The sequence below is a fragment of the Lathamus discolor genome, chromosome 4, assembly GCF_037157495.1.
Source record: "Lathamus discolor isolate bLatDis1 chromosome 4, bLatDis1.hap1, whole genome shotgun sequence".
Taxonomy (NCBI): domain Eukaryota; kingdom Metazoa; phylum Chordata; class Aves; order Psittaciformes; family Psittacidae; genus Lathamus; species Lathamus discolor.
The window spans coordinates 17,188,984-17,216,950 of NC_088887.1; the positions used below are offsets into that span (position 1 = coordinate 17,188,984).

Genomic DNA, 27,967 nt, shown 5'->3' on the forward strand with positions numbered 1-27,967 from the left:
TGTAATTTACAAAGAGATTTATGAGTTCTTCAGTTGCATAAGAATAAAAGAAAGCATTAGCTAATTTTTCAGAAATACAGACCAAACCAAAAATGCTACATAAAAAATATAACAATAAAATTCACATTAAATTATTTATTCAGCAATTAAAACAGTGACATTTTTCTTAATACAAAGCCCCCTCATCAGTTTTGATGTGAGGGACAAAAAAGTTCAATGGAGTTTTGAGGGAAGCAGGGTTGGAGAACAGGTAGGGGGGAGGAGAGGGACCCTGATTTGACTGATGGTTTTAAACAACAGCTACAAACAGCTAGCAGGGAAAGTGCAGCATGGTTCTGCAGATACTTTACTAGATTACTTGTAAACCTCAACTGCTATAAATATTAGTTGTCTATAGGTACTAGCTACCTGAGCCTAAGCTCATTGGAATCAATGCTGATTCCAACTGATGTCCACCAATGTTGAACCAAATCTCAAGCCACCACACTGTGCCAGCCAACACTGGACTGCAGTTGAGGTGTTTGAGTCTGGTCCCAATGATCCCAATGTCATCAAAGATTTCTAAAGACACTAAGGGGAGGAAGCAGCATTTGGGCTCCCATATGTAAATGTAAATGGTCATCACCAGTAATGTGCAGCTGATCCATCCTGAAAGCTTGAGCCTTTGAGCAGGTGCATGAGATAACTGTGATGTTTTAATTACTCCCATCCCTAAACTGTCTTTATTGGGAGCTAAAAACATTCTGCATTTCATAGGGAACTCCAGCCCAGCTTTCACAGGTCCCACTGTAGAATCATGGAAACTGCAGAGCATGCACAGGGAGAGGGTCATGCACACTGTGCAGATCAAGGGCAGCTAAAACACAGGTTTTCAGGAACATCTCTAATTCCCCTTGGTAACCAGTTCATCCTATAAGTATAAACCTGCCAACACAGTCTAATTCTAATATGTTTTGTAGTGGCTGCCCAACCATCTACATACAGTGCTGAAGAGGATCATCTCTGCTCAGACTTTGCAAGAAGACTGCTCCTGCCTCTCCTGTCATAGGGATTAAATTTTGACTTTCCTCAGGCAAGAGTCCCTTAGTCTTTAAGGGGACATCTTCCTGCATCACAACTGTCAGATTGTGCCCATAGGGCTAATAGGTAAAAACAGTATTTATTTTTAAATACCTTCCTGCTTTACATGAGATTTCAGTTCCAAACAATATGCATCAGCATTTCTAAAAAGCCACACGCAAACAGTATTTATCATCCAAATACCCTTTAAAAGCTCAAAGGCTGACAGACCAAAGCCAAGAAGTCAATTTGAAAAATATCTATATTTCTAAATCATTTATAAGAAATATATGTTGCTGGTCCATTGATATGGAGAAAAAGCTTGTACCTGAAAGATTCCTATTCAAAAAGATAGCTTGTCTGCTGAAAGGCAATATATTGCATCTCTCTACATAACTCTGCTGACTCCATGGTCATCTTTACAGACACAACAAATCAGAGGTTTTGAAAGGGGTCTTTTTTATTGGTTTTTGTTGTTATTTGGTTTTGGTTTTTACAAGTATGGCAAAATTCCATTCACTCCTGAGTTAACAGAGAACGCAATAAAATGCCTACATTTTCTCAGTCTCAGATGAGATTTAGTGATATAATTTCCAAAGGACATGCATTTGAAACATCAGGGTGGAAGAGGGAACCAGGCCTAGCTGTATGTGTACAAATATGTATAGAAATATACATACATACACATAAGGAATTGTGGCAGGAGGAGAGCAAGACAAACACAATAGCGCAGAAGCAGAAAGGATGGGTGCATTTAAGTCCATCCTAAGTGCAGGTGCGGGGGTACGCAACACCACCCTCCCAGAACCTCTGCTTTCTCTGAAAGCTGCAATGAAAGAGTCATCCTCAAAAGCATGTTTTGAGGCAGAAGTAGACAGCTGAGAGAAAACTGCCATTCACTGAAGGTCTTCCCACTACAAAAAAGGTAACCGATAACTGAATTTGTGCGTCTGGTGAGGACAGGGATCAGAACAAAGTGCATTTTACAATAGCCAAACATAGATCATTCAGCTCTCTAGAAAGCAAATAAGGGTGGTCAGTAGCTGCACTATTCCCTCATCTTGTTGCGATGGAAATGCCCAGTTGAAACAAACTGGTATCTGCTTTTCAAAACATGGTCAGCTTGAATCCTCCCAAGTCTTCAAATGAAGACACAAAAACTGACAGAAGTTTCATCAACATGAATAGGAATAAAATAAAATCCTGGGCAACTTTTAGGAGTTTAGCATGTAGATTTTCTTGAAATAAAACAATAATTTCCCTATGCTCTCCCAGAAATTGTGACATAGTACATCATGTTTTATAAGTCTTTGCAAAATGAATCATCCGCTTTCTTGGGACAGCATCAGAATTCGCATTAAAAGAATGAAACAACTCCTTTAGTAATACATTAAGACACATATCTGTGACCTGATTTTAAGGGCTTTTTTTTCTTATCATGGAAACATGAGCAGTCTTAACATTGCTGTTTCTTTTTCACTGCCATCAATTCTCTGTAACTGCAATGTTGCTAGCACGTGCTCCCCTCCTCTTTCAAGAACAAAACCATCACAGCATCTGCTTCTCATAAGCGCATTTGTGCGTGTGTATAAGTGTGCGTGTATGAGGGAGAGAAAGAGAGAGAGAAGTAAATCTGGTGCATTTAACTTAAGTTTGTCACAGGGAAAGCTTTTTTCTTTCCCATCCTTCAAACTGGAGAACATAGAAGTAGGGCTACTGCTATGCATTTATGGTTTTACTTTCAACCCACTAGTCAGGGGAGAGTTAGTGACTGAGGAAAAGAAAATCAATTTATTTCACTTTCAGTTGATTGGTGCATGAATTTCTACAGACAATAGTAGGTTTTTATTGGCACTTGTCTTTCAGAGCCTGCAAAGCAAAAGGAGTTCCTTCAGTACACTCACAGATTCAACAGTGGAAACTGGGCACATAATAGTAGTCCTTGAGGTGGAAGAAGCAACAGCTTCACAACATATTCATCCCCACTACCCATAAACTCAATAAAACAATCCAGAAAGGGATTCCAGTGCAACCTGTGGGTCTGTTTTTTCCTGCCCCATTCTGCTTTAACATCTATGGGGAACAGGAGGAGGTCCGTCCTCATCTGAACTTGCAAAGAGGAAGGCAATGAGCTGACTTCTCTTGATAGACTTCATTTCAGGAAGTCAATCACACTATGCCTTTCCTTTTGCTCGCACCACCACCAAAACTCTTCAGGCCTGAAGTCCAAAGAGGATACTTTACCTCTTTGCCTTCCAGCTTTGTCAAGCCCAGAAAAAAAAAATGGAAAAAAAAAGTAAAAATAAAAGCTTGGATTTTTTCCTCACAGTATTTCTAATACTGTCAGAATTCCTAAGTCACAACTCTTATTCTTGAGATATTTGCTGGACTATACTGTCTGGATAAAAAAGTGAACCATGGCAGCTATTACTATGATGCCTCCCATACAGTTTTCCAATTACATTATGAATTCATTAACAAATTGAGGAGCTAGCTCCACCAGAGCAGCAATTATACAGAGTTGTCAAGAGAGTGAAATTTATTAAGAAAGAAATGCTGATGGACTATAAAGATGAGGGAAAGAAAACCCCCAAACCCACCACAATTAATACAGCATCCCAACAGAGAAACTACATCCCTACTATTTTAAAGTAATATTTAAGTATAGCCCATTCAGCATTTACACACTGTCCCAAACGTCAAATCAGCAAGGTACATACTTCAGGGTCTTGCCAAATTGTGACATAATCCTAAAGACTCCAGTGCCAGTATGTCAAACCCTCTTATGTGGCAAGGTGGAACACTCAACACCTCACACGATCAAGTTCAAAAACCTTGGAGGGAAGCAGCAGTGCAGGGAAGGAGGCCTGAATCTTGGAGTGGCATGCACATCCCAACACTTCCCCTCCCCTTTCACACACAGATCCATGTGGTCTCCACCTGACAAACCTACATTTACAAAGCTTGCTGCCTGAAAATTAAACTGTTTCTTGTCTCAGTCGTGTGTTTATGTCTTGGTTTCCATTTAACTGGTTTGTCTTTCTGACAAGGATGTCTGCAAACAGTGGTAACAGAAATATAATAGTTTATAAGAGCCTTAGGAGATATTACAGGGGTACCCTGGGTATGCAGAGCACAAAGGCAACATCTCCAAGCAGTAGCTAGGATCTGGCAATCCAGGCCCCAATCCTGTACTTGGTCCCACCTAAGCGCATGCTGACATACACAGGAGTCGCTAAGGACTGGGGATGGAGGCTAACCCACCTCCAGCACACTGCTGGTCTAGGGCTGTCAAGGGTAATCTTGTAGCTCTTATTCAGGAGTGGATCATGCTCACCCTGGCTTCAACTGAAGACCTTATTATGCAAGTGAAACCCAAGGCCCAGGCCAGAAACGAGGTTTCCCAAAAACCTTGCAGAGCACTGTAGCTAGACATGGCCATGTCATTCCAAGTACAGACAGCAGACAAGCCTGAATTTGTGCACACTGAAAACAGGCAAGTTCTCAAAAAAATCAAGAGCTGCAGCTGGGGTCTCATAAGGCTCACAGCAAGTCTTAGGTTAGACAAACAGTTTTTGATGTCAAGAGGAGTTGAAAGTTTCAGTGCTTCCCTTGAGGTGCTCAGCAGACAGATGAGGCCAGTTGGAAACATTCCGTTTCCGCAAGTCACACACCCTTTAAAACTGACATTTCTTTCCTGAATATTGACGTTAGAAGTTGCCACCTTGAAATGGCTTAGCTGAAAGTCCTGCCTCTTGAGCTAAAATATGAGTATACCGATACTCATGAGCACTATGAGGGCCTGAAACATAACCCACAGGCTACTGTGTTCAATGGAACAGCTTCAATGGATCATAGATGAGGCCCAAACTCAATTCTGATTTAAATCCGTAAGAGCATTTGGTCCATTTTGAAAGAATGGATGGGTTGGAAATACAGTGCCTATAACCCCAAGCTTTGACCCATGCTAAAGGTGTTTGCGAGTTTCTGACAATCGGCACAGCACAAAGCCACCTCTAGAAGCAAGAGAATAAAAACACCCTTACTACAATCTAACTCCAGGAAAAAAAATTTGGCTGAAACTTTAGGTGCGACTTATATTTGCTTAAGCTAGAATAATAGGACAAAAACATCAAAATCTAGTAATGTGGAAAGAAGGAACGTTTAGGCCTTTAAAAAGAAAGGATAGACAGACATTTGAGGTAACAAACAAAAAAAAACAAAATGCACAAACACATCACAGACATCTAAAAATAGCATTTTATACATTTTTTTGCCAGTGCTTCTCTGAGAGCAAGTTCTTTAAACAGAACTTAACAATTTTACAATTTTTTTTAAAAAAATATGTCATCCTAAAATAGCCCATCGATCCTTACCCAAACTTTCTGTATTTCTACAAAAATAGATGCACAAACAGCTACAAAATACTGTATTCCTGAAAAGAGGCGCACTGTAGACAACTGAGAGTCTCTTTCCTGACAGTTGAGACTGTTCATAAAAATATCAAGCTGAACAAAACAAAACACTGTTAAAGGAGCAGAAAGGAGTTAGGTTGCCCAGCTGCAGCAGGCTCAGATGAGGGAAGAAAGAAAAGTTAGGGTTTTGTTGCTTTCAAACACTGTGGGACCCATAAATGGCCTTACAAACAAAAGGCTCAATAGCAAAACCAGAATGGTTGGCTCTTCATCTTCATGTGTGTCCTTTGCTCCATGGAGGAGTCAACGACTGTTATATCACCCGCCCAGCTGTGCTGACTCCAGCTCTAGCTGGTCTTAATTTATCTGAACTTCAGAACCAAGAAGTTTCCTTGTTCTTGTCCTGATGCTGTAGACCTACATTTCAGAAAAGAAAAGAATGAAATTAAATTTGATACAGCTTTATCCTTCCCCTCCCCAAGCAACTTAAGTAAGGACAAACAGATTTGGATTTAAAAAGGAAGAAAAGCTCCCCACAACCTACCAGCCTATTGGACTTGTTAGTAATAGTGCTATCGCTCATGGGTTTTTAGCGTACGTGGGATAAACTTTAACCATGCTTAAGTTTTAGACTGGCTCAAGTGGTTCACGACACTGATATAATGCGTGTGCTTCCTTGATTTGACCTCATTTGCAGCATGGCATTTTTCCTGATTGAGGCCAGCCAAATATGCCGCTTTTTAGGAAAGGCCTCCGACACTGGAATCTCACAGTTTTTGTGGCATTTCACCTTACAGATGAGAGAGGGAAAATGTTCCCCAGCATGCAAAAAAACCCAAATAACTTCACCTACAGAGTGTCAGATTTTTAGCCAAGAACAGCTAGTACTGCCACATGGGAAAAATTAATGATTCTCAGCTTGCATTTATTATGAGTTCCTCCAATATTTTCCTTTATAAAAAGTGAGGACTATCTAATAAATGTGGTGCTATATTGTGGCTTTAGCATTATAGGCTTGGAACCTGTGTTATAATCTGGGATTTCTCTGCTCCAGAGGGATTCAATCTTTGCTAGATTTATGCCCAATGGGGTGTATACCTAAAATCCAGACAATAGAGGGGGAGGTGCAGAGGAAACTTCCCAAAGAAGATACATTCCTGCTCATTTGCAGGGAAAGTAAAAAGAAAAGAGGTGCAGGCACATATTTTCAGAGGTAGTAAGGCACTTAGGCTTGATTTAAAACCTGCCCCTTGATGTTTCTAAGCCAAGTAAATCAGATTTTGTGAAATAAAGGTGCACTTCATTGCTACACAGACAGCAATGTTGCAAGCAGTTAAATATTTTATGATGATCAGCATCATTTCGGAGTTGAGCTACAAAGCAATTAACAGTCACATGAAAGATGACAACATATGGCTTTATTCATAGCACGATTCCTAAGCAGCACCCTAAATGGACACTTGGGTGTCCAGCAGTGAACAGATAAGAAGAGTACACAGGTATAGCATGCAAAACCCTGTTCTGTGGCCTCCTGCTCCATTTCACATAGGTGCGCTTGCACCTATTTCTTTAGATTGGAAAAACTGGGATATCCCTCAACCAAGGTATGCCTATAAAAACATGTTCAGAGGCTCTTTACTCATTAATGATGTCTCCTTGTTGCTTCAGAGTTGCTTTTTTCCCTGGCAGCATCACTCACAGGCAGAGCTATCAAAAACTGCTGTTAGCTTCCTTCAAAGCTCCCTCAAAGGTAGTGACGACAATTTTCTGTTAGTTTTCCCTTGGTGTTTACAATTTTTTTAAACAAAGATGACAAAGTAAAAAAGTCAGACAGCAGAAACCTTCCTGTGTGTAAAGAAGTCATTCAAATTCACCACCAGTTCATGATTGAACACTAAAGGCCACCAGAAGCAGTGGAAACCTATGAGATAAGAAGCAGGTTATATGGCTCCTAGCAGCTTAAAAAGACACACACCACTGTTTAAGAGGATGTCCACCTGACAGTAGAAGGGAAATAACCAGCTGAACAGACACCTCCCTAGTCAGGTGTCCTTGGAACAAGCAGAAATAACTGTAACAATGAGGTTTAAGGTATAGCCATAAAGTCTAAACAGCCAGAGAAAAACAGTCAAACCCCCTGAAGTTGCCTTAGTTACAGAACTGAATGTGGAACACCTTCCATGCCTTTTCCTCTTTATCTTCTTATCTCCTTCATGGAAAGGCTACATGCAGTCCTAACATCCTCCAAGTACAACCCTGCTCCTAACTGAGAGCTTTCACTTGCAGCCTGCTGCAGGAACATTTGCCTCTTAGCAAGAACACCCTTGCCTGCATTGCATGAGTCAGTACTGCCAAACAGCAAAGCTCCCCATCTCTGGGATACCAACATTATAGCTAATTGCCACACGAGCAGAATGCATGTTCTGTGGGAACATCCAAACAAATTCAATGAGTAGTGGCAAACTCATGGGGTGTGTGTGAACAGAAACAACTCTACAGAAGGCAGCAAACTGACCACTCAAATTCCCTATTCAAATGACATGCTGATGTACAGGCTTTTCCAAAAGTGGATGTTCCATAATTAGCCAGGACTAGAGGATATTGCTTAATTCATCTAAATTTAAAGTTATGCACCCCAATGTGCATAACTCTATATGATAGTGGATGTGCACCTCAGTTTTAAGACAGACTTACAAGCCTCAGAGATGCTGAAATCCTGCTCTGGTTTTAGTGTGCTGGGGATACAGGAAACCTCCTCCAGCACATCTGTCCAACAGCAGGACAGGATATCCTCCTAAGCTCTGCAGGAGCAGGGTGAGTTGCTCTGCTGTCCTCCCCATGGGGCTGGCAGCCGGGATTCAACTGATCACCTGAAGTGCCTGGTATGCTGGGCATCCTCCAGCCCTGTTCCTGGGGCTGTAACGATAAGTTCCACTGCAAAACAGCATTTCCCTTCCCCACCTCCTGGTATTAAGTTCACAACTCGACATGTGTACCCTTAATGTAAACATGAGGATTAGGACGCAAGGCTGTGGGATTACGGCTGCAGCAATGCTCTCTGTGTGCATGCTGTGAGCTGCAGTCAGTGCTGTTAGAGGCTGACCTTGCTTTGATTGACATCAGCGGGGCAGGGAATTGTGCCCTAAAGCACAAACATGCTGTGCTTATATCAATGCTTGATAAAAACCCATACTTTCATATTGAGAATTACAGCCTGGGAACTTCAGCTATGCAAAGACACCGCATACCAGCAGCCATTAATGTAACAGGTTTTAATAGATTTTGATGTAAGCTAGCATTTTCTTTAATCCCACTTGTACCAATAAAGAAGCTTCTAAAAGGGTTAATTTGCAGCACACAATGTGAGGATTAAGCCACATTTAATGGGAATCCGTTAGCTAAATCCCTCTTCATCCACTAAAACAGGACCACGTAAATTCAAACAGATGTGTAACACAGATCAATACTTTGTTAGCTCTCTGAACAGTGATATGCTGGTGTCCCACACAACCTGTTCTGAAACATAAATTCCCAAACTATCCCATGCATGCAAGGGGAACTCCCTTCTAACCTTTGAAGTGAGTCAGCAATCATCCATTCATGGGATCAGGTATTTGACTTAGTACAGCAGAGATGCCACAATGTAGCTGGAAGAGGGTAGGATTACAGTTAGCCCGTCCTGATCCCAATACTATCACTCAATTTAATTCAGCGTGAGGAATTTTGCAAATGTTTCTATAATCGCATGTGACAGTAGCACAAGAAATGTGACCCACAGTAAGGTGGAGGGATAATTTTCATATCTTAAGGGCTCTGAAAAGCACTGTCAAATGAGCTTTTTTATCTAAATCATCTGAAGCTCATGGAATCCAATATACTGACAGCCCCACAGGTTGTTGTCTTTTGTTCTCCACAGACATATGAGCAAAGACTTCCAGAACTGAAGTTTTCTTGCCACTATAGCCTTACCCTACTTTGGAGAAACCACTTTTATGCTGCAGAAAAAGCCAGTACACTCTACCAGGCTCTTCAGTTTTTAGACTCTGTTGAGATTGCTGTCTCATATTAAAGTTAGATGTATATGAAATTCTATGTGATTATACCTTTTATAATAGACAAAAGGATTATCCTACTATTACCTAGTAGGACTATCTAGTATAATCCTACTACCCTGAAGTGGATATGGAGCAAAAAATGCTTAATGTGTGCTGGTGAGTGTTGGATGTGACCCAGTGTGGTGCTTCAGCAGCTCCCTCCTCTTCCCAGTAGCACGATGCACCTTCCTTGGGATGACACCATTAGAATGTATGCAAAACATAGGGGCAATTGAGCTCCCTCTTTTCGGCATCATGCCTCGAATGCCTGTGACCAAAGTATTTGTTTCAAACATACAAGCTGCAGAGAAGGCTGAAAAGGAAGCTCAGAGCCTTCCTGCCCTTCCCAGCACACCTCTGCTTGGAGAGCACAGGAGAGATGAGTGTGCAGGGTAAGAAAACAAATAACCGTAATGTCACAAGCTACTGCTACCTGCTGTGTTTCACTGTCTGCTCCCTTATTTCCAAAGCCTCATATGTCAAACTGGTGCTACCTGGTAAGGTTTTGCTGTTGCGTTTCAATGTATGGCCATTTTGAACACTCACAAACATGTGAGACGTTGGTCTGCAGAGACCCTTTGTTTCCGCAAACCAGTCACACATTTACCCTCTTTCTTTCCCTTCCCAGAAACTCATGGAGCAAAACACACAAAGCAGGCATGGGCCAGAAATTAACTAAGCAGGCCTTCTCAACTGCTTCCCATCCTGAGTAGACAGCTACAAGTCATGTAAGCCACTGTTAAGCACTGCCAAGTCAGGATCCTGACAAAAATTAGCATCCAGCTTTAGTCCTTCATACGAATCTTCACAAGGAGCAGGCAGCACCAAGAAAAGGGTATGTTAGCCCTGTAAGGCTAATATGGTGCTACAACCCACAGTCCTTTTTGAGGTACTGTGCTCTTACAGAAAAAGAGAAAAAGCACCTACATTATTAGACATACTACTACCAACAAAGTAGCAGTAAGCAAACCAGCTTGCCTGGCACTGAATTCACAATCTAGTTTGGATTTATACCTAAGGCAGGGAGTGTTTTTTCCTAACAATCCCTTACACAATTCTCAGCTCCATCTGCAAAAGGTAAGTCAAATACCAGAGCTCTGGAACTGGACTGCTGGGGCTACCGTCAGATGAAGGGGAACGTGCTCTTTACTGGTGGCAGTGACAGTTTGCTTGCGTTTCAGAGAAGGCAGCTTATTCCCATTACGGAATTTGTCAGAGGGACAAAACTTGAGATCCCAGTCTTGTTAGATTATCATTTTATACCCAAAAGCTTAAAATGTAATTCCTTTTGTATCATTGGCATGGCTGGAAATGTTATTAATATATATAAAATTGTCCAGTGTTAAGGCAGCAAGTGTCATGGTATTTAGAAGAAATTATTGGCCCCTAGTTGCTATTAACAGAAGACAGAGAGGTTTGTATTAGGTTCATAGTACTTCATATTTAAGAAACAACTTTTTTTTATTCCCTACCAATTCCTCTCTCTGCTGCACACTAATCAAAGCAAGGAAGTACTTCTCACATTGAATCAGTTAGCTAAAACTATCAAGAAGAGAGACAAACTGATGCTTAATGGAAAAGGAAATAGAGGTGAAAACCTAGTATTTCCTTAATAAATAATATAAAGTGTTTAAGAAGTAGTAATCTGTAAGGATTACTGCTGGTGAGAAAAATACCATGCATTAAAAGGAGACCTCAGTAGTGCGCAGGAGCTCCAGGATGGCTGCACTGGAAACTGCTAGCCACCCATCACCCAATGACAAGCACCTATGAACAGTGGGGGCTGCTAGACTGCTCCTAGTGCTGAGATGAGAGCCTCAAAGCCAGTAAAAGCTTGCAGATGCTGATACAGTTCATGAAGGCTGCCCTGTGGCTAAATATCCTACAGTAAAATAAATCTAATTCACAGACCTCTGCCTAGAGTCTGCAGAAAGAAGTTTAGGTTGATGGTGAGCACAGCTCAAACAGCATCTCTACTCTCTATGTGACTCCTGCATACTTCACAGGAAGGAAATGCTGATCTATTCCAATTTAGATGAGTAAGGTGCAATCCTCATGTACTGACAAGTTATTAGTTCAGTCCTCACTGGAGCTACATTTTTGGTGAATGTACACATGAACTAGCTGAACAAGCTTGAAGCTTCCACATGGAAGTTTCATTAACCATTCCCCACAAGATTTAAACTAAAAACACCCTGCATATCATGTTGCAACTTATTTGGCTTGAATGGGACTACGGCAGACAAAGGTCACCCAGCAAAAGGCAGTGAGAGCTGGATGTTTCACAGCTCATCTGCCTTGACAGTAATTTCAGGAGGGATTCGCACATAGAAATATATTTGGAGAAGGCTCTGAAAACAAGCCTGACAAGCTTCAGCTGCAGGGAGTCCCCTTTGCTCAAATTTTTCCTGCTAAAACAAGTCACAGACACAATCAACCATCTTACCTGTGTCAAACCCAAAACTTGGCACGATGTCCACCGTTCCATGAAAGGCTCCAGCCCATGCTGAGGTAGCGCTGGTGACAGCAGCTGGGTCTGTCTTTGTCACGTCACACTCGGGAGCAGGAATCCTGGCTGCACGGACTGAAGGCATCAGCAGGGACCCGTAGCGGGGGTCACGGTGTGAGCTGGGATGGTGATGGTGCATGTGTGGATGAGGGTGATGGCGATGCATGTACACGTCATGCATGTGTGCATACGAAGGGCTCACCTGAGATGCTAAGGGATAATGCCAGGATTCGGATGCAGCAGGGGGAGGAGGTGGGGCAGTCTGATGAAGGCCATGTCCTGGCCAGTTACTGGGATCTGGTGTTGGGAAGGTGCCTGGTGCAGTAACAGGGAAATCGTGATGTACTCCACTTAAGCATGGTGGAGGTGGAGGTTGATAAGAGCTGGTCCAAAATGAAGTTGGGAAACTGCTCCTTTGGCTTGAAATTGTTGAGCTTTCTGGAAGACAGGAGAGAAATGAAGTATGGCTGAAACTGAGCAATTTTTATTTTAATGATAAAAAACCCACAATGATTTTCTACTCTCTGAAATTTGTAACACTGAACTCAAGGTTCCTCAGCAACTACAGAATCACAGGTAGGAGGGGACCTCTTGAGATCATCTCATCCAGCCTCCTTACTCACATGGGGTGACATGGAGCAGATTGTCCAGGACTGAGATGCAAACTCTACAACCTCTCTAGTTCAGCCACCCTCAACAAGCAACAAAAATTGTGTTCAGTGGAGTTTCCTGTTTTCTAATTTTTGCCTATTGCCTCTTGTCCTGCCAGCAAGCATTGCTGAAGAGAGCCTGGATCCCCCCATCTTCATTCCCTCCCAGTCAGGTATTTACACATATGGATAAGATCCTTCCTGAGACTCTTCAGGCTGAAGAGTCGCAGCTCTCTCATAGTCTCGGTACAGGAATTATGAGGACAAGCTAACTCCTGACCAGACTGGAACATATCATTTAGAAAAGCAGCTGTTGTGGCTGTAAATGTTTCTGAGGACCGAGAACCAGGTCACACTGCAGAATAGGAGACATCTGGCTAAAGGAAGAATACCAGATCTTCTCAAGCTAATAGCATGCTTTGATGGGATAAAGATCGTATCTAACATATCTCCATCCCTGGCAGTGTTCAAGGTCAGGTTGGATGGGGCCTTGAGCAACCTGATCTAGTGGGAGGTGTCTCTGCCCATTGCTGGGGCGTTGGAACTGGATGATCTTGGGGTCCTTTCCAACCCAAACCGTTCTGTGATTCTATGATTCTATCTTACGTTACTTGCTCACAGAATAAATCGCATTATCCCATAGTCAATAGGATCAAACCTGCAGAAACACCTAACTGAAAGCTTTTGTCAGAAATAAAAGATTCACTGCTCCTTACAGCTAGGGCTCAACTTACATTTATATGGATTCCAATACCTTTATGTTATGAAATCACACCCTAAAAATTCCTCTTTTGAAGGAGTGGTTAGTGTTTTTGATGTGTAGGAAGGTATTGACATTTCCATTCTCACAATCCTCTTGCCAGCTAATGTTTGGAAGTACTGCTTCATACAATATGTCTTAGCTCAAAAAAGGGATTTTTTCTGTCAAAGATGGAAACATAAAAATATAGGACTTCACCTCAGATGAAAGGAAAGTCATAAAAATAGCCTACAGAGAAATAAAGCCAGAGAAGTTTAATATTTGATAAGGGGAGGAATCCTCTGGTCCTCAAATAACATTTACAAAAATATTTAGATTTTTTTTTTAAATGACATTTTGTTTTGCATTGTTTAATAAGCAACTGGAATGAGACTTGGGTGAAGACACCACTGAGAATGAACGGCTTCTTCAAACGCTGCTGCCTCTCTACTTTGCTTACACAAAAATATTTTAGAAATTAAAATGCAACAGTGTTTTCTGACTGCCCCCCATGATACTCATGTACCTGCTTTAAAATCCATTAAAATCACAGAAATTTTTCCACACATCAACTGGCTTTGATTTAGGCAATTTCCTGAGCCTGATTAACTTCTAATATTGGAAATAAACTTTGCAAACACACTATGGACAAATGTAAAGAATTGTGCCAGACTTCTTCAGAGGCTGCAAGCTTATCTAGCAAACTGTACTCCAACACAGGTTTCTTCAAAAGTTTGCCTTTTTTTAGCAATGTATTTCTATTTTAATTCATGCTAGAAGGCTGGAGAGAGCTTCAAGCATATTACAGAAGCCTCAGCACCCCTCTGAAATTGTTATTGCTCCTCATTAGCAAATTGTTCCTTCTTACAAGGGATTAGGCTGAGATGGAGAGTGTACATGGCTTACAGTATTGGCAGCAGGGCTGACTAAAAAAAAAAGGCAAAAACAAATTTCATGTCCAGCCTGTTGTTTTCCTCACTGCTTAACAGAGAAGCAGAGCTTGACAATTGCCAGCATTCCAGAAAATTAACCTGTGTAATCAAAAGCTTTTGGAAACGATCTGGCTGTTATCTGCATGGAAAAGTCCTAAATCCAAACCATCCCACTTTAAAAAACAAAAACTCAGAAAACCACAAAGTACCTTCAGGACAATTTTAATACCAGGAAAGAACACTTTAAACCACTGGATTTGCCAACATGAATTCATTGCAGGTTGTATAACAGCTTGGCTTTCCCAATCACTCAAAAAGTCTATGCCACAGAAAGCATGTTTGGTCATCTCAGTTTTTCAAACCTGTGCACATTTCATAATGCCATTACCACTGTCAGATACTGCCATGGACCAGCCTCCACTGCAACACCATTGAGTGCAACTGCAGGGGCCAACCTCACTGGTCAAGGGCAAGTCATGTCACTGGAGATACAGCATCCATCCAGGTTATATAAACATGCAAGAAAACTTCATCCACCCTGAGTGCTTACAGAGGATGCTATTAAGTATTAAGTGTGCAGCAATCCCATCAACAAGAACCATCTCTCTGTTGAACAATCCAAGACCACCATCCATTTCCATGGTGTTTGAAGTGTCTCCTTTCTATCCCACCTTTAAAACAGCAAGCACAACCAATTATTTTTACAGATACCTGGCCTCTATAGGACATGGCAATGGAGAAACAGCCATTTCAGCAGTGCTCTTGAGAAAGGAAAGAACCAATCTGAATAGATTCCACGGCCTTTCAGGAGAGGGAAAGGAGGAATTTAACAAAAATTGCCTGCCAAGAAAGATGCTACAGTTACCACAATTTCCTATGCTAAGCACAGGAAGGCAGGAAGATGGCAACATCTCATATACCACAAAGTGGTGACTAATGTAAATGTTCATGGTGAATGTCCACACCCACTGAAAACTAGCCAAAGCGCACATGCTGTAAAGAAGACAATGTATGGAATTTTCTGTAGTTAACATTACTTCTCAGTTATGGCAGGGGAAAAAAGAAAAAAAAAAAAAAGAAAAAAAAGAAAAAGAAAAGAAAAAAGAAAAAGAAAAAAAAAAAAGAAAAGGAAAAAGAAAAAGAAAAAGAAAAAGAAAAGAAAAAGAAAAAGAAAAAGAAAAAGAAAAAGAAAAAGAAAAAGAAAAAGAAAAAGAAAAAGAAAAAGAAAAAGAAAAAGAAAAAGAAAAAGAAAAAGAAAAAGAAAAAGAAAAAGAAAAAGAAAAAGAAAAAGAAAAAGAAAAAGAAAAAGAAAAGAAAGAAAAAGAAAAAGAAAAAGAAAAAGAAAAAGAAAAAGAAAAAAAGAAAAAGAAAAAGAAAAAGAAAAAGCCCCAAACACTTTCACTAGGAAAAACATGTTGATTAAAATGCAATGAAGGTATCATTAGTTTCCTTAGTTCCATCAAAAGGTTTCAGGTAAGCCACACCTACAACTGAACATTCAATGTCTATCTTACCAAAGTTTCACAATAAGTCAGGTTTAAAGTTAATTTTAGCCTAAACTGATTAGTATTTTCAATGTACAGGTTTCTGTCTCTTTTCAGGACATCAGTTTCTATTTTCTAAACACAAACAAAATCCCTTCTTGACACAAATCCCCCCAACGATATCACCTTAATGAGGAAATTACAATTTGCTCTTCCATCAGGACACTAAAAAAAGACAAACCCAACAACACAAGATAAAAAAGGCAGAAAACATTATTAAGCCCTCCTTTCAACTAGAGGAGAAAGAGTACAGTGAGCTGAGAAGCCAGTTCATGCCCACCCACATTCCATTTAAATTTATACCTTCCAAAAGAGCTATTGAAAATGCAAAAGCTTTTTAATTTATCTTTAAGTAATTTACTGACAAAAATTCCAAGTACCCATGAAGGGTATTTATAAAATATCTTCAAGTTAACGATATTTTAACTGCTTTAGGTAATGGGATACAAATTCACATTCATCTGCTGTAACTGAGTATCTTTGACGGGAACCAGAAGACGGAGTTGTTAGCATCGTTCCTTCACCATTTCCTTCAAGCAGGCATGTTTCAGAAATTCATCAGGGCCTGATAAACTCTTGTTAGCTTCTCTTCTCTGGAGAAGCAAACACCCCCATCTTCTTCAGCCTGCACAGCACAGAACCAAGCATCCCTGCTCAGCAGGCTCCCCAGGGATTTTCATACCGCTTCAGCAGGTGCAGCAACAGCAGAAGGCATATCCCCTTACTTTATTCCCAGAAGACTTTCAGGACATGGAGACCTCTATTCCCCACTGATGGCATGGGACACATGGGGTCAGGACGCAGCATGGCTGAAGAACCTTTACGTCAGGCCATGCTGTCCCCTGCAGAGCCCGCTGGGGAGGGTTGTGCAACCACAGAGCAAGCCAGGGGAAAACAGCAGGGTCTGTCTGAGGCCAAGAGAAGACATACAACCCCATCCATGGTATGACCCCAAGCTCAGTAGAGAGGGCTTGCTGTAGGCATTGTGTCTCTGGGGACTGCCTTGATCCCATCTCTAAAACATTTATAGCCTGTCTGGGCCATTTATAAATGCTTGCCTCCTTTTTAGTAAGCATAGATTCAATCCTGCTCTCAGTCGAGTCAACGGAAAATTTCCTGTTAACATTAATGGTCCCGGCTCAAGCCATGAATTCCTCCAGCTCCCCAGCCACTTGTGCTGACCTTTGCTTAAACTTCCTTGGAGTTGTCATCATCCTTCTGGAAAGCAAGTCCTTCTGTGCTATTTTTCTCTTCACAGTGGTTTCCAAAAATTCTGTCTCTTTGTTATCTGCGACTTTCATCAATAAACTCTCACCTCCACATCGCAGATTATGAACACCCCTGCTCTTACAAGGATCCTCATGGTACCTTTCTCACTCAATCTGATGTGAGGCCATGGCTCACAATATTCAGTTCGTGTTCCTTTGCCAGTCCCCATAAGGACATGATCAGAAATAACATAGCTGTGGATCTGAAAAATTACCCAGACTGTCACATTCAACAAAAGGAAATAGCATCTTATGGCACGCTTTCTCCAGTCACCACTTCTAAAACCTTATCTGTAAGGTCTACCTTCTATACCTGACAAGATCTGCTTTTTGTTACTTTGGTCTTGCTTATATGCATAATAAGACATAAATGTTATGGCAGTGTGCAAATGCCTTGCAGTACCTACCATGTTTCTGCTCCCTGCTCAGAAGCAGAGTAACATCATCCCCATTTTACACACGGGAAGCCAGTAACAATGGCTGTGTCCCTCCCGTGAGCTCTGCCTATGGGCAGGCTGCAATGCACCACACCACACGGCTGCAGCCATGCTGGCCAAGGCTTGCACTTGAGCCTGTTCCAGCCTGTGCTGGCTCCCCAACACCTGAAAAGCAGCCATGGATGAATCTTAATCACCTGGCAAAGTCACCCGAAAAGGCTGCATGGGTCTCCTCACGTTCAAGGCCAGGATCCCAAACAAGCTTTGCTCTTGTCTCACAGGCCAACTTTCACACTTGGAGCTTAAAAATAAGCCTCCAACCTCCACCAGATATTTGTGAAGTCTCATGAGCTCTGCCCTGTTCCTCTCAGGCCTCGGCAGAGCCACAGGTTGTGGCAAGAGAGGGAGATACCTGTTTCTTTCATGACTTTGGTGCCTCTTTTCCCTATTAACACTTCAGATCACTCAACCCCAAGAAGCTCCCCAGTCCTTTCAGATTTGAGGGGATTTTTCCCCTCCACAGGGGAGCAAAATTTCAGCTGCAATGCAACATGCATTACCACGACACAGACTGGATAAGTCACAACACAGAGAGCAAGTTATTGCTCCTCTTACCTCTCCACAGAGGGCTTAGCCCTGCCTTGCTCTTGGTAAGTGCAGTTTCTGTATTGAAGCTACTGGTTTGGCTCAAAGCTCTTGAAAAGTGTTCATCCACAACTGAACCAATGTCTCCCTGGAAGTAAGTGAAAAGGACGCAGCGAGAGTTAAGGTACTCCATTTCGGCAGGCTGGTCTTTCTCATCCTCCTCTTGCTTGCTGGGAAGGGTCACTTCCAGAGACTCCTGCATCTTGTTGTATACAGCTAACTTCTTCTGGGATTAAACACAAAACAAACAAGACATGTATTAGCGATGGCATTGAGTGCAAGCTCAACATCTGGTTTCCTTAAGGAAAAATAACTGAATACATTGAATATTCATTTCATAATTGCAGTTGGAATACAGGGATATTTTGCACTGACATTTCACAACGAGGAGATAACCAGTGACATTTAGAGCCTTTATTCCTTCTACACAAATGTACCTGCTTCTCAGACATATTTCACAACCACTATTTACCACCAAACACTTTCACTCAGTACCTTCAAAAGAAAAAAGACAGGCTCTAACATTTCACTCCTGGCTCACACCTGGAAAGGATATTCCCAACAGTAAAGGCCACAAAGGTCAAGTACAGCCTTATGGAAGGGTGGCCAGATACACAGCATCTGCATTTCACCCGTCCAGCTGAACATGCACCAGGTTTTGCCAGCAGCACTCCCAGCATTGAGAGTACACGGCCCTCTGGACTCCATACATCTACTCATTGCTGAAAGGGTAAAGACAGGAGAATTCAGTGCTTCCTGAAACATTTTCCAGTGTATTATCAAAGTCCTCAAAATGCATAAATTTTCACTCACTACCAAGATTTTTTTAATGATAGGAATCATTAGGGTGGTGATTGGGGTTGGGGGGAAAGTTTGGAGTGTTTTATTGTTTTGGGGTTGGGATGAGGAGTTTTTTCTCTTTTCCAGTTTTCTTTATATTTTTTTAAACACCAGCTTGTGGAAAAAAAGGACAAAAATGCAAGTAATAAAAAATTAAGCATGTGATGTGGGGGAAGGAGGGGATTGACAAGTCTGCAAACACATGCAAAAAAACCTGCCCCAAACCAAAAACACAGAGAAGCATATAAGAAATAAAACCCACACAAGCCATCTGTGAATGGCTATTTCAGAATCTTCTCTCTCTCTCAAATCAAACCTAAATGTCAAAATAAATGTGTGTGAAGATCCATTTTGCATGGAACATGTTTTTCAGATGTTCCACTTTACAACTGTTTTCACAGAAAAAAAATCTCACCACAACAGTCAAGTAAGGAATCATAGCTCTCAGCTAGCTAGCCATTTCCACAGCTGACTTTGCACACAAGCAGCTTCAGGAACCCCAAAACCACTACGGCACATATGTAGTAGTATTTCATAGCTTTTCTATAGAATTTCAGTTTATCTTTTATGGCCTGCTTGGCAACACTTTGGCACCATCAGATTCTCTTTAAGTTTATGGCTTTTTTCCCTTTTTCCAAGGTTGTTCTATAGAAAAAATTAAATAACTAAACAGTCTATAAAGTTCTATTTATACACTTGTCTAATTTAGAAGTGAAAGTCCTTTTCCAATCTTGTACGCCACCAATATATTTACAGCCAATGCTGTGTATAATCTTATAAGCTGATATAAATTAGCTCATTGTAATACAAAATAGATGGTTATTAAAAAAAATAACGGTAAGAAAGAGCTATTGACAAGTGGAATTAAAACCTGTAATACTAAAAGCTTATAGCAACTAAGCAATGTATCTGATATTACAGTAGGTTAACTGATAAACATAAGCCAACTCAGTAATACCTTTAATTCTGATGCTGCTGCATGAACTGCAAAGAGGATGTAAGTAATTTGATTTTACAGTTTGGGATATCCAGACAATGGTCTGGAATTTAATTAAATCTGTGCTTCACAAAGCAAGTTATATCATGGCTCTATTTAGTACAATATTACTTATTTAGACTTACAGTTTTATCCCAAGATCCCATAATATATAAATAGAAACTGTGGGATTCACTTAAAAAAAAAAAAACCCTAAACAAACAAAACCAGTGATGGAAAACACAAATCAAAGGTTTTACTAGAAACTAAAATTGTAAAAATGAAACACAATCTGAGGCTCTGAAACAGATTTTTTGCAAGTGCAGATTTTGCGGTGACCTATACTTGTTTTTGCAAACACAAACAAACAAAAAGCATCCTCATATTTGTTCCTGAAGTGCTTACTAAGATTATCACTCATATCTTAGTAAGTTCGTAAGTACATATGTTCTGCCACTTGGTTTTGCCGTGAAGCAGTAGCAGAAAGATGGGACCTTAGTAAGACAGAAATGGTGATAACAATATTTCATATACATGAGACGTATGCATTAGAAATCTGTAACACATCTACCTCAGTAACTTGATAATTCTTAAAGGTGCACCATAACCCAGATCCTTATTAAAATGCAGGACAAGTGGTTGGGAAGGGTGGGGTTTTCAGTTCTGGTTGGGTTTTGGTATCTAAGTAGAGACAAAGTATGAAGGAGATCCTTTATAGAAGTCTAAATATATATTGATCTATTTATTACATCTTAGGTGCACTGTATATGCCAGACCTTAAATCCATGCAACACACTTTAAAAGTTGACTTCTATCATTATAGGTACACTATTTGCATTTATAGTGCAAGTATGCAAATACATATACAAGCACGCAATTATATACAGAAACAAGTCATTTAATACAGCCTCTGGCCTGACTTGGTTATCAGGAAGGAAGTCTTTCAATGTTCCTATATAGAGACTGGAGCTCAGGAAATTAAAACTTATCTCCAGAGTCGCTTCTCTGTGCAGGAATGTTCCCCCTTCCATGGCCTAAGAATCTAATTCATTTTTCACTTCAACTCTCTTCTCCCCTGTCCATGGGAAGTCATTGCAAGATACTCCGAGCACTCACTGCATTTGAAAACACAAATCTGACCTCTATTTTTTTAATGTAAATAAAAGACGGTTGTACTGATGGGCAAAATCTAATTAATTTGTATTTCAAGAAGAAACTATCAGCCTGTAATTACAGAACTCTTTAAATAAGAGACTACAGTGAGATAAGGTAACTCAACAAGTTTTCTTTCTATGCCACATATCCTTTCCAGTGTATACGTCTTTTAATAATAATGTCTTTTCTCCCCCTAACTCCTTTAAAATACCCTGTCTGCAAACAAATTCCATATTGCTTGTTCTGACCTTAACAGTAATCTTCTGATAGTATTTCTGACCACACTTGTGTGAGTGGAAAAGTATGCAAGATCATCAAGCCAAATGAATTTGTCCCACCACTGGGAGTAGGGTGTACAAAAGCAAACACAAAAAAACAGGTCATGTTTCTGGTAACTAATCTAGACCAGTGCAGTTTCACTTGTACTGCTCTCATACAAACAATTCTGGCACATATTTAAGTAGCCAAAAGTATCTGTAAGATATTTACAAAGAGTATTTTCTGTCTAAACACAATGTTATATCTTGCCTATGTTCAGATCACCAATGCTTTAATATATTCATGAAATCCACCTCTCTCTTCCTTACAAACTGGAGACTGACATTATAAGCAGCCTCTGAAGAATAAAACAAAACAAATACACAAGTTCTCATCCTGGCCAAGACCCAGAATACAGAATTACTGTACATACTGCATACTGGGAAATAGGGACATTCAGTATCTATAGCACCTGATGCCAGCTTAGATAACAGACCCCAGTTCATGACTGAAGGATGAGTGGTATAACCTCTGAGTAAACAGTGATGTACAGCATGGGCTGAATTTAGCTTAAATCAACATTATTTTAGTTATTTCATATATTCACAATCAGGCTTTACCAAAGAAAGTTTAAGCCCTTAACTGCAAGTTGTCTAACAAAAGCAGACTAAAGGTCACTGCTAGTATGGGGATATTAAAGAGAAGGTTTACGCTGGATAAGTACCATCCTCTTTTCTGAAGGAAAATGGACCACTTTTTGACCAAAAAAGCATGTGATCCATAATCTTACACAAAACCCCCGTCTTGAAGATTCCTGTTATTTTTTGACATACCCTACCCAGAACCAAGCAAAATGGTTCCCATGCACTGAAATTCTGGCCACATTAAAGCCAATGGCAGAAGTCCAACTGACTTCAAGGGTCCCGGCTCTCACCCAGGGTGTCTGGTAAAAATGTCATTCCTCTTCACAAACTGGAAAAAACCCTCACTTCCAGCTGAAACCAGCTAGTAGGCAGCAAAGCAACCAAACAGCCAAGCACAGCTGAGAACAGAGAGAGTTTGAGTTAAGCCAAGTTTGCATTAAAAATTCAAGCCAGCTCTTATTTTTCATATAAGCTAGTTGCCTATGCCTACAACTTATTATCTCAATACATGCCATCATACAGCATATGGTCCTTTACACTCCCGAGCATGAAAGTCTGGTGTGCCTGTGGCCACCTGTTACACATTTTCCATTAAGAGAGAAAGAACAGGAACCAAAAATAAAGAATAACTGCACTGAGGAAACACTATATGACCTCCTATCCTGAGAAAAAGGCTGTCATTTGACATAAACTTCTGAGAAGGAATTTCAGCAACAAACCCGAGGCAAATCACGGACAGTCCTCCATTTGTGGAGCTGTCTTCCAAGCAAGCTCCTATTGATAACACAGAAAGTATTCAAGGAAGAAGACAATTTCAAGCAATCAGGGCATCGAATGCTGCACTTGAAAGTGGTATTTATGGCATGCCCTGAAAACACGGAATTCTTACTTCAACCCTCGCAGATGAGCAAGCCAAGAGCAAAGCCACATGGCTGCTTTCAGGTGAGCCGCTGGATTTGCAGCAGTAGAGTTCTTAGCTCCTGTTATGCTCTGCTGATAGAGGGAAGTGGTGGGAAAAGAATGAACTCATACATCTTTTGCTGTACATCTATCCAGAGTAATAACTGTTAAACTCTAAAGTTCTGCTTTTATGTAGATAGGGGAAGATCAAATAGAATTTGGTCCCAACCAGATGGACAAAGTAAAATAAGCCATTTTTTAAAAAATCAGCAATGTCTTGTGGGATTAAACAAAACAAACAACAAAATCCCCTTCACGGGGCAAGACTTAATCCAGATTGTACATCCCGTAATCCTGAGAGTAGCCTTTAAAGGTGAGTTATACAGGTCTAATTCAGCTTTCCGGGAAGTCAGTAGCAGGAACACCACCAGGCTTCAAAACAAGCCCTGAGAAAGCACCAGAACTACAATAACTGAAGGTGAAGCCATCTTTTGCTGTTACCTGCTGTGGTATGTATAAGCAGTATAATAACCCCATTATCAAAAGTTGTGAGCCTGTGATACAAAGATACTTCAGTGAAAAATAAAGTTGCAATGCATGAGTCAGGGTTTAGCTACATCCAGCTGACACCTTAAATGCAACTTGTCCTTGTCTGAAACGTTGTTAGTTTTTAAGGAAGAGTTGAGTTAGTGACCTAATTTGCTAATGCAGACAAATCCTTATCTGGAAAAAGCCTGTCTACAGCACTGCCAGCAGAAAGTCTGACTTGAGCATATCACAACTCTTTAATGCAAGACTTGATTTAGCAGGGATGGTGTTGGCTTAGAGCTCTACATCCACATACCATGGAGAAATTCCAAAACTACCATTTACTGTAACTTCCCATTTCAAAGGTCTAAAGCTCAGCTGTTACTGAGCCAGGATGAATCCCACCTTAGCCTCGGCTATGAAGCTTTCTATACCTAGATTGACAGGGTATAGCAAGTCATCATGGTGTTTTGTGAGCGCCAAGAATACAACAGGATTCTTCACCAATTACATGTTTCCAGAGTATCTTCGAATGAGCAGCTGTGTTACACCCATTCCTCACCCAACCCATAGCAAAGCCAAAACTTACTACTACTATAGATGCACAGCCCCTCAGGAAAGAGTACAATTGAAGAGCATTTTAAATCCACCATTCTGTATGGCTTTACCCTCACGCAGGCTCCTTACCATGTACAGGAACACATTCACATAACACCAGCAACACACTCACTCTGTCTTTCGGCAAAGCTATAGGGAACCCCCAATACATCTGCAGAATGAAGGCTGCTCCTATTCTAGTCAGCTCCTTCTGGCATTACGATGAGCTTGCATATAGCCATAATCCACTTGCTTCCCTCCAGCAAACACACTGGACTTCAGCAATCTCAAAGATCTAAGGCGCTAAGCCTCCACTCCTATTAACATTCAATAGGAATTCAGGCTTCAATCCATTAAGTGCTTTTTAAAAAAATCCCATCTAAATTAATTTGCCAGCAAGTCCTTTCTTGGCTAAGGACTGGTGAAAGCTAAGCTTCCAGAAACCCCTGCATTTCTATGCAAGCCAAAAATCAGTTTTGTGTGCGTTTTAAGCGAGAGAGAACTAAAGACAGAAATGTGGGAATAACTTCAGAGCAGGTAACTTTAAAAAGGCATGATGGACCATCCCCTAAAAAACACTTTGTCACTTTTGCATAACCTGGGTGCATCATTTAAAAGCAAGCTAAGATCTACTAATTAGGAAAAAAAGAAATGACCATTCAAACCCCCTCCACTGCAGAGCAGCGACACAAACCACACACCTGATAGAGACACTTCTCCTGACCTATGTATGCAGCACACGGCCTATAGAAACACGATGAGCTTAGTTCTCCAAAGAGATACTGCGGCCCAGAACTTGAGACTATACATCTGCATCGACAGCTAAGAAACTTGCATTGCTCTCTAAAGGATACAAAACTGATACCGAAAGCTAGCATAACCAATTAGATGTTTGTGACTGATTTATTACAAATACCAATGGAGGCGCACAAGCTTTATTTAGAATAACACACCTACATCTCCTCAGACTGAGGAGGCAAGGAAAGCCAACAGAAGCACAGCACTGAGGAGCTTCTCCTTTCAGAAAAAGGAAATAGTACCAAGAGACACCAGAGAAGTACAATATCGGAAAATGCTTCGATGGAGTCCTCGGATATTTTAAGGGTGAGCTCCACTTTATCAGCTCCAGTGCAGAGCCTTACTTTTAAGATACCCCACTAATTCTTCTTTTCTCACCGTTATTTTTAAAACAGCTTTAATTGCAGCAAAGAACATTCTTTCAAATGGTCATTTATCCTCATGAAGAGCGCAGGAGTGTTTTACATGCTGAACACATGTGTGAGAAGAAACAAAAATCTGGCAACAGATTCTTCATCCTTCTTTCGTCTGCTATTTACCAGTTGATTAAATGTCCCTGACAGGACAATTCTGAAGACACAGAAACTTGCAAAATGTCGTATGTTACCCAAACAATAAATCTTTCCGCTACAGCTATAGATGCATAAGGAGTTAATTCTATGGTTACTTTTTTATTATTTAAAAAACATTTGATTCAAAGAAAAATACGTAAACTGCTCTAAAATTTGCAGCTGTTAGAATTAGAGGGTGCAACATTTTTAGCTCAGCACCGACAGCTCAGTTTTCCCATCTGTTGTTCAACCAGTTTGTGAAGACCCTCCAGCTCTAAGTACTTCAGTAAAGCCAGTGCAAGCAGGATTCACTAAAGCAAATTCTTACTAACATGTAGCTAAGCAAGGTTTAGAATGATTTTTGGTGGTAACGGGGTATACAGTGCTGGCCAGGATTCCTGAGCTGCATTAGCTCAACAGAGCTATCTACGGCTCTTGCTTTGCATATCTACCTCCACTTTTCTTAAGCAGCATAACCCACAAGAACTCTGTTTATTTAAAACTCTGGCGTTCATTAAGATGCCTCTGGGACACTTCTTGTATAGTGCTGCGTTCAGCTGGTGGAGAAACTTCATGATTCTGTTTAAAAATAAAAAGCAATTGCACTTGAGCATGTCACAACTGCTAACGATCGTTTAATAGACTTTCCTGTACTATGTGTTCAACACTCCAGATCTGGAAGAGAAATACAGCCCATCGCATACAGAGTTAAGTACAAAAAAGATTTTGATTGCTGTTTTCTACTTCTAGGTCTCTTACTCAAAGAGTTGAGTTATTTGAGATGGTTTGTCTATCACATGGTCTAACAACTGGAGCTCCAGATACTCACATACAAAGCTAATAACTAAAATTACTGAATAGATGTAAACTGTGACCTAGATTGAAGAAGAAATAATAACAAAGGCACCCTGCAACAGACACAACTCACAAGTTCCCAAAGCTAGCCTTTACAGAGAAAAACATGATCAACCTGGGGTGTCATTTCTGCAAACAGGCTCTCTCTGCATCAATAAAGAGAAAAGCCAACAACACGCAGTAGGAATTTTAATGTTTTAGCCCATATTCATGTCTCCCAAGCAAGTTGATACTAGGGGTCACTTCCCATGTACGGAGAAAACAATCTTCATGGATAATAATGATAAAACCTTATGGAATGCAGCAACAACCAAAAAATGTATTCTCAGATGACTGCATTAGGGCCAAGTCAATATTAGTCCCACTTCACCCACGCACTGCATAGTCTAAAAATGCTGTCAGCCTGATAAGAATTTCCTGATTCACTTAAAAAACCCTGAAAAATACATCTGATCACCGAACTCAGCTGGAACCCAGCCGGAGCCGATCCTCCAGGAGAGCCGGGACGAGCGGCGCGGCGCTCCCAGTCCGTGAGGACCAGCGCCGCTCCCTCCCGCCGGCGGGCGGACGTTTCGCCCGTGTCCGCGCCCGCGGGCCGCACCGCACCGGCAGGCAGCAAAGGCGCAGCGCTGCGCCGGCAAAGCTGGTGAGCGGGGAGGCTCAGCAAGTAAGGAGGGACGCGGAGAGGAAGGGAGGAGGAGAAGGCAAAAACCAACTTTCTCCCCTTTCCCCCTCCAGCCGCACAAGCCAACACCCATAGCCCAACTGCAAGAATTTGGGGTAAAAGTAGTTTCCTTTTTAAAGCAAGGTCTTACCAGGCACCGCTGCTCTGGGGCACCCTCACCAGCTCCCCGCATCTCCAAATCAGGCCGGGGGCTGCATAGCGCATCGCTGGCTGGCCGGAGGTCTCCGCCCCGGCCAGCCAGCGATGCGCTTTGCACCCCGGTAAGGGGGGTGATGGGGACCTCCCCAAAAAGCCCCACTCCCAGCCCGCCTCACCGCCACGACTTGCACGGTGCCCCGCGCACCCCGTCGCTCCCAGCGGCTCACCTGCGGACAGCCCGCCGCGGGCGCGGCCAGACAGCGGGTGGCCCCGCACGCCGCCGAGGCGGGCTGCTGCATGGCCACGTCCGAGCAGCTCATGGCCGCGGCCGCCCCGCGCCGCCACCGCCGCCTCCCCCTTCTTCTTCTTCCTCCTTCTTCTTCTTCTTCCTCTTCTCCTCCGCGCAGGGCGGCCGCGGCGGGGCGCCGCGCAGCCCCGGCTGCCAGCGCATCTTCGGCCGCCGCCGCGCCCCGCGCCCGCACTTATAGCGGGGCGGCGGTGGCGGAGGCAGCGCGGAGCGCCCCGGCGGCGGCAGCGGCGGCGGGGCCGCAGGGGCGGGGACCGGGGCCGCGACCGCGCCCCGCCCGCCCCCTTCCCCGCAGCGGCTCCACGGGAGCACGGCACCTGCCTGTCCCGTCGCCTGTGAGCCAGAGCCGAGTTTCGGGCCGTGAGAGGCTTGGCCAGATTTAGCAGCAAGGGCCCTCTGCAGCCAAGTGTCACCTGCAACGGCCGAGCTTCCACCCCATCCAG

General features: G+C 42.0%; 1 protein-coding gene across 3 annotated transcripts; it reads right to left on the reverse strand.

Moving 5' to 3' along the window:
- VGLL3 (vestigial like family member 3) lies at positions 1–27,681 on the reverse strand. 3 transcript variants are annotated; one of them, XM_065676384.1, is made up of 4 exons: positions 27,445–27,681; positions 18,263–18,515; positions 12,015–12,515; positions 1–5,891 (listed from the first exon to the last, which is right to left on the reverse strand). In XM_065676384.1, exons 1-4 carry the CDS (start codon positions 27,535–27,537, stop codon positions 5,848–5,850), a joined length of 891 nt encoding a protein of 296 aa, XP_065532456.1. In that variant the 5' UTR covers positions 27,538–27,681; the 3' UTR covers positions 1–5,847. The 3 variants fall into 3 exon arrangements, with proteins under 3 accessions (XP_065532456.1, XP_065532455.1, XP_065532457.1); XM_065676383.1 differs by having other exon boundaries at positions 18,263–18,518; XM_065676385.1 differs by lacking the exon at positions 1–5,891 and adding an exon at positions 9,058–9,121 and having other exon boundaries at positions 18,263–18,518.
- Between the last annotated feature and the right edge of the window lie 286 nt (positions 27,682–27,967).